General features: G+C 44.3%; 1 protein-coding gene across 1 annotated transcript; it reads left to right on the top strand.

The window, feature by feature from the left end:
• The first annotated feature begins 253 nt into the window (after positions 1-253).
• Positions 254-5,620, top strand: LOC119365490 (GPCR-type G protein COLD1). The gene is made up of 13 exons (XM_037631131.1): positions 254-694; positions 777-884; positions 1,074-1,194; positions 1,279-1,408; positions 1,720-1,798; positions 1,887-1,975; positions 2,470-2,562; positions 2,817-2,843; positions 2,936-3,022; positions 3,463-3,534; positions 3,876-4,006; positions 4,784-4,989; positions 5,066-5,620. Exons 1-12 carry the CDS (start codon positions 379-381, stop codon positions 4,935-4,937), a joined length of 1,407 nt encoding a protein of 468 aa, XP_037487028.1. The 5' UTR covers positions 254-378; the 3' UTR covers positions 4,938-4,989; positions 5,066-5,620.
• Positions 5,621-7,111: the final 1,491 nt, after the last annotated feature.

Genomic DNA, 7,111 nt, shown 5'->3' on the forward strand with positions numbered 1-7,111 from the left:
TAATATGATGATCACCTCTTGTAAAAAAAAGTCTAGTAGCGTTGCGCCAGAGGAGAGACGAAACTACGTCTCGTACCCGGCGAGAAATAGGCCTGGAGCAAGGCCTTGTTTTTTTTTTTTTTGAGAAACAGCCCAAGGCCTTGTATGTCACACGGAAGGGCAGGATGATGGATGGGCTTTGAGTATCAAGGCCGGGCCCAAGGTCAACACATCATCACGGCGGGAGGATGACGGCGGTGCGGGGGAATAGCGCACGGCAGATTCACAGGGCCTCCTCCCACCCCCGTTCGGTTCCCCCCACGAGATCCGACTGCCCACTACTCCGTCTCCGAGCCCCGCCGGAACCCCGCCGGCGTCCAGAGAAGCGAAGGGGGAGAGATGGGGTGGGGCGTGGTGGTCTACGAGGGCACGGTGGTGGGGGCGTCGCTGGTGGGGCTGGGGTGGGCTGGGCTGTGGTTCCTCAACCGGCGGCTGTACAAGGAGTACGAGGAGCGGCGGGCGCTGGTGCAGATCCTCTTCGGCCTCGTCTTCGCCTTCTCCTGCAACCTCTTCCAGCTCGTCCTCTTCGAGATCCTCCCCGTCCTCTCCAAGCACGCGCGCTTCCTCAACTGGCACCTCGACCTCTTCTGCCTCATCCTCCTCCTCGTCTTCGTCCTCCCCTATTACCACTGCTACCTGCTGCTCCGCAACTCAGGTCAGCACTCTCCCAATTTGTTCGAGCCTTGTGTCTGCCTGTTGGCTGCTCTGATCGGCTGATCGGTTGGTGGTTGTTGCAGGTGTGAGGAGGCAGCGGGCCTGCCTCGCCGCGGCCCTCTTCCTGACCATCTTCCTCTACGGGTTCTGGCGCATGGGGATTCACTTCCCCATGCCTTCTCCGGAGAAAGGTTTGAGTTTACAATCATTCCATTCCATGGTTGACAGTCTTGTAGTAACTAGTATTACAGTAGCTGTTACTAGGACTTCAGCTGTCGACTCTGCTGCGCTGTAGTTTTCAGAAAAATTACACGCCTGTTCGATTGCATTCACTTCATGTCTACTGTGTCACTGTGTTTGACTTGGTGCCCACTCTGCAGGTTTCTTTACGATGCCGCAGTTGGTTAGTAGGATTGGCGTGATTGGAGTGACTGTCATGGCTGTCCTTTCTGGTTTTGGTGCGGTCAATCTGCCATACAGCTACCTGTCTCTCTTTATCAGGTTTACTTCAACACGATTTCCTTTGGTTGGTTTATTATACCACATTACATGCGTCATGTTGACTTATTATATCCTGACCTTCAGGGAAATTGACGAAATGGACATCAAAGCTTTGGAACGGCAGCTGATGCAATCCATGGAGTCATCTATTGCTAAGAAAAAGAAAATTATTCTGTCCAAAATGGAGATGGAGAGGATCCAAGGATCAGAGGAGGTGCGCTAACTAGTCTCTTGTTTTGAAAAAAATGAATAATTTCTTGATCATGGTTATTGGATTGCAATACTCTTGAGGATTTTGTAGCACATAGAGGATGATAAGATATAAAAATCGTTGGTTATTTTGCCGTGTACTATTGCCATTTTTGTTCCTTTTGCTCTAGTATCATTATATTCCATTAATAAGGAATGATAAATATCACAGCGTAGCGCACATTAACATTGCAGCTTACTATTACTGCAAACTTTTTTTTATTTTGTTGTTGACCCATATGACATAACCTAATAGACAGACATTAATACTTGCAGAAGCTTAAAGCCAGGTCATTTCTGAAGCGTATAGTTGGAACAGTGGTTCGATCTGTGCAAGAAGATCAAACTGAGCAGGGTATGCTGTATATTGTTTGTTCCTTACTCGTGGACTCTTCAGTTTGCTCCATTAGTGATAGTTACTAATTCCTTTTTATGTCATGCAGATATCAAAAACTTGGAAGCAGAGGTCCAGGGATTGGAAGAGCTTTCGAAACAGCTATTCCTTGAGATATATGAACTACGTCAAGCTAAGGTATTCTTGTTGCTCATTTGGCCAGCGTGTTAAGATCAATAAGATCAACAACCAATTAGTAGGACGTATCCTGTTGACTTAAGAAATCTTGTGGTGTTCAATCCTATGATTACCTGGGAGTTATCTTCATTACTTGTTTGTTGTGTTGGCTATTCATCAATGATTTGGTGAGACATGTGTGAGAACTGGTACTCTTCTCACATACTAAGATACCAGAACAGCGTCATAAATTGTATATAACTTACTCAAGTCCATTGATTTTTTTGGCTTGTAGATGAGTTTTCTTTGTGTTTCCTCTTCTAAATTTAGTGTTTTCCTTATGCTGTGTATATTGGCCTCTGATCTTATCTTTGTTTGAATGTATTAGCATAGATATATTCAAACTGATTCTAGCGAGACATTTTTTAATCTCTTATCTCATTTCGCAGCAGTGGCTATTATTATTAGAATAAAGTATCTAAATTTCTGCACACAATTCTTCAATTACTTTGCAGATAGCTGCTGCTTATTCCCGAACCTGGAGAGGACATTTTCAGAATCTGCTAGGATATGCCTTGTCAGTGTATTGTGTTTATAAGATGCTCAAGGTATTACTCCAAAATTCATTTCTGTTGTTTTGCTCTATGCGTCTCCCTGGTTCATGTATCAACATGTAAATATGAAATTTTGCAGAGCTAGAGTAACAAAAGTATCGTGTAAAAAAATCCGTTTCACAAAATGTATAAAGATTTCACCATTTTGGCTGCTCTCAAACTGATGCAACATTATTTTGTGAGGATGTTTTTTTCCCACGTGCACTGGTAAACGATCTTAATTTTATTTTTCATGATTCTTTTTGCAGGCCTTGCAGAGTGTAGTCTTTAAAGCGGTACAGACCTCTCCATGAATTCATGGACCTAGAATTGGTTACTCTACATTTCTGATTCTCATCTCTTACCTACATTCTGTATTTCCTATCAGGCTGGCTCTGTTGATCCGGTAACCATGACGATTACCATTTTCTTGAGGCATTTTGATATTGGTATCGATGTCACGCTATTATCACAGGTAGGTATTCTGTAGCTAAAATAATCTTGGAATGAATTCTGCACTTCATCGGAACTATGTTTTTAAAGCGTCCCTAAGGCGACGCCTAGGCGTCGAAGCGCTCCCCCTCCGCTTTGGAAAATCGACCGCTTTGGGCGCCTAGGCGTCCAAAGCGCCCGCCTAGGCGTCGCCTAGGCGCCAAAGCGCCCCCCCTCCCTAAGGCGGTAAGGCGTCGCCTTGAAAACATAGCATCGGAATAACAGTTTCTGTTGATTTGACCTAAATGAATTGTTTGGCATTGTCATTTGACCCTTGCTGGAAACTCTTATATCTATTGTACTATATCTTGATGCTCTCTCTGAGTCACAATGCCGAATATAGGTTATGTGTTGCTATATGTTCTCCCTGCCTATTTGTTCATTCTGACTTACATATGTCCTGCATTTGCGTTGTGCTTGCAGTACATATCTTTGTTGTTCATCGGGATGTTGGTTGGCATATCTATTCGAGGTTTCTTGGCAAATGTTATGAAGGTGAACATTCTGTTTGGTTGCTACTTTTCATTTTGTACATAATTTAGACTTGAATTCTCTGATCCATAATGCCATGACTGGTCGAAAAATGCTACACTGTATACATCTTACATTTGTTTACATGTAAGACGTTTTGGCGGTTTAATTTAAATTGCCGAAACGTCTTACATTTGTTTACAGAGGGAGTAGTAAACTGAAATAAATGCATTTCAACAGCTTGTAAAGTAGTAACCTTCTTTGCCCATTGGCATTTTTCCATTTATAAGTAGACTTCCAGCTGCTGTTGTAGTTTTCCTTGTTATTGAGCATTCAAACGTGACTGTATCTCATTTTCTATGCAGTTCTTCTTTGCTTTTTCTAGAGTTGGGACCGGCTCAACAACAAATGTCGTCCTTTTCTTATCTGAGATCATGGGCATGTATTTCATATCTTCTATTCTTCTGATAAGGAAAAGCCTGGCAAATGAGTACAGGTATTCTTCTAGTGCTTGAGAGTACCCTTCCTGTATACTGTCTTCAACGGCGGATCCAGGCCCCAAGGAGCCCGGGCCATGGCCTGGGGCGTGAGGCCCAACCCCTCAGTGTACTGTAGCATTGCTACAGTGCACGGAAGCGGCCCGGGGCCTTGCCCAGTCGCCTGGGGCTCGGCCCGTTCCTGGCATCGCCACTGACTGTCCTGGCCCTATTTGTTTTATTATTGTTAAACTCAAAACTTGCTACTTTGAATTTAAGTATGCAACTCGTTTTATTCTCTATTCGTATTAATAACTTCAGTTGCCGAGCCATATGGGCCCAATTGACCCTTACACTCTTTTTGCACAAATGTTATCAACTTATATCATTTAAAAAACAAAACATGGTAGTATATACGAAGATGCTGAAGATATTTATTCAACTGAATATGTTAATGGGATGACTATGGATTAAGTTACAACACTTTTAGTTCAAAACAAGTTACCTTTTTTCATTCAGTCTTTCCACTCCGACCGGTACTGCGTGTAGCATGACGAGTGTATAGTGAGTAAAGTGTACCAACACAACAAACACATGTAACCTAGCCATTCCAATATGAACGTCTCAGTTGACCTCACAGCTGATCTGACTATTTAATGAATAATACAGATTCAACATGGAATACGATCCTTTGAACTTCGCTTTATGCTAGATGTGCTTTAGCAAAACCGTTGAAATTTACATCTGATCCCATTCCATTTGAGAAAATTGATGTTTGTTCATGCGCGTTTGCTCAGGGTGATCATCACAGATGTTTTGGGCGGTGACATTCAGTTTGACTTCTACCACCGCTGGTTTGATGCCATATTCGTGGCGAGCGCGTTCTTGTCCTTGCTTTTGATTTCAGCCCAGTACACCTCCCGGCAAGCAGACAAGCATCCAATTGATTGATGCATCTTGTCCCACTTGTGCATAGTGTTCTTTTTAACCACCATCTGCCAAGGTATGTGGTTACACTTCTCACTGTATCAATTGAATGTGCCTGACTTTTGTTGATGTTTTTCGGCCTTTTTGGTCAGGTTGACACATTCTTTAAAGTCAGTTCACAAAAAGGGGGTTGTTTCTTAGGAGACCTCCACACACGGTTACGGAAATTATAGTGGTACATCAGTTAACTCGAAGGCAACTGTTCGCTTGAAAGTTTGTTCGCAAGTTGGCGATGAATCATCATTAACAGCTCCTCCATAGTTTTCAAGCCATCAGTGCTGGCCCTGCAGTAGTCAGAAAAGTATTGCGTGGTGATGCTGCAACAGGGCAGGTTGCAATGCTTTTGTCAAGACAAGCGAGGAAGCCACCCCTTTTACTCTTAGGAATGGTGAAGGATGGTGTAATATAGCTTTTGAATAGCTGTTAGCATCGTCTGCAGTTGGTGTACCTTCCACAATTCTTTGAGACATTGGGCAATATTTGCCACAACTTTATAAAAAGAAAAAAAAGATTATTAGTATTCTTGTGATAATTAATATCTTGGGAAGTAAAAACCATTAGCCATCTGCATGCTGTATGTACTTGTAAGCTTTGTGCAAGAAGAAACATATATATTCTTTGATGTCTTGTGCATCACAACCCCATGGTTCTGTGGTCTCGCTTATAAAGATTGAAATGCTGAAGAAATAGTCCACCCATTCTTCGTGGTGCCTTATCTTCTACTCCCTCCATTCCTAAATATAAGCCTGTAGAGATTACACTATAAACCACATACGGATGTATATAGATGTATTTTAAGTGTACATTCATTCATTTTGCTCCGTATGTAGTCCATCTAGTGGAATTTCTACAAAGACTTATATTTAGGAACGGAGGGAGTATATCTAAATAGCCAGCCCCCACTAACTATTTTTCTCAACATGCAAGCATGCCACTTCATCATAACATGCATGAAAAAAAAACCATCTTAACATGCAAACATACATGAGAATTTTCATTCTATTATACTATATGTATTTAATAAACATATTATACAACTATATAGTAACCAAACATAATAAATTATATGTATTTTAGTTTTATTTTTTTATATTATTACTTCAAATATTTATGTTTCATACCATGAATCACATTGAAATATGTTGCAAAATATCCCACAACAACGTGCGGGGAATCATCTAGTATTAAAAACATCTGGATGCAACAGTAACTTTTTTGTACTATCGCTGCATCCAGTTTCGACTTATAGTAGTACGTCAAAGTCAAACTGAATACAGACGACCGAGTACCGTATGCACATTAGCACATAGCCATTGTATGTACAGTTGTACACCGCCCATTTTGTGCACCACCCGCCCAGACACAGAGAGGTAGCACTATAGCGCAGCAGGGCAAAAGATGGCTCGACGCTGCCACGCACTAGTGCGCCCGTGGATGCGTACACATCTCCACGCTGCATTGCTGCCCGTGCCCTGCCGCGGGAGTGGCGACCGATGGATGTGTCCGTCCGGCGGGCCTTGTCACAACTCGCACGCACGCACAAGGGCACAAGCCAAGGCCAAGCACGCGCGTCCAGCACGTACGTACTGCGAGTAAGAAAAGACAAATCTGTCACGCACTGCACTGCGGTGCGCTGCGCTGAGGATCGTGGTGTGTTAATTTGTGTGGATCATCAGGTCGATCGGGGTGTGCGCGTCTGTCTCGTGTGTATGCGGCCGGTTACACTTTCACGCATGCATGCATGCATGCATGAAGCCATGAACTCACGCCCGATCGGCCCTGTAGCCGGGGGCCGTGTCCGTGTGCTCCAGCTGGCACGAGTGAGGGACGGTCAATGCAATGCAAGTGCAACGCATGCCGCCCGTACGTGGTCGTGCAGGAGAGGAGCAGGAGGCAGCCAGCCCCCTCGGAATGGCGAGACCGGCCTGACGCCCGTCCGGCCGGGTACGACGCCATTGCCATGCACGCGGCGAGAGAAAACCCATTCGTTCAGAAGCCGACCCTGGGCCTGAGCCTGAGTCGAGCGCGCTAGGCATCGATCAGGTGTCTCGTTTCAGAGGCTCGCCTGTTCATCAACAGGAGCCTAAAGGCTGCATGCACCTGTGGGCACGTACGTACGCCGGTACGCGCCGTGCATG

This window comes from Triticum dicoccoides, chromosome 2B, assembly GCF_002162155.2.
Source record: "Triticum dicoccoides isolate Atlit2015 ecotype Zavitan chromosome 2B, WEW_v2.0, whole genome shotgun sequence".
Classification (NCBI taxonomy): Eukaryota; Viridiplantae; Streptophyta; class Magnoliopsida; order Poales; family Poaceae; genus Triticum; species Triticum dicoccoides.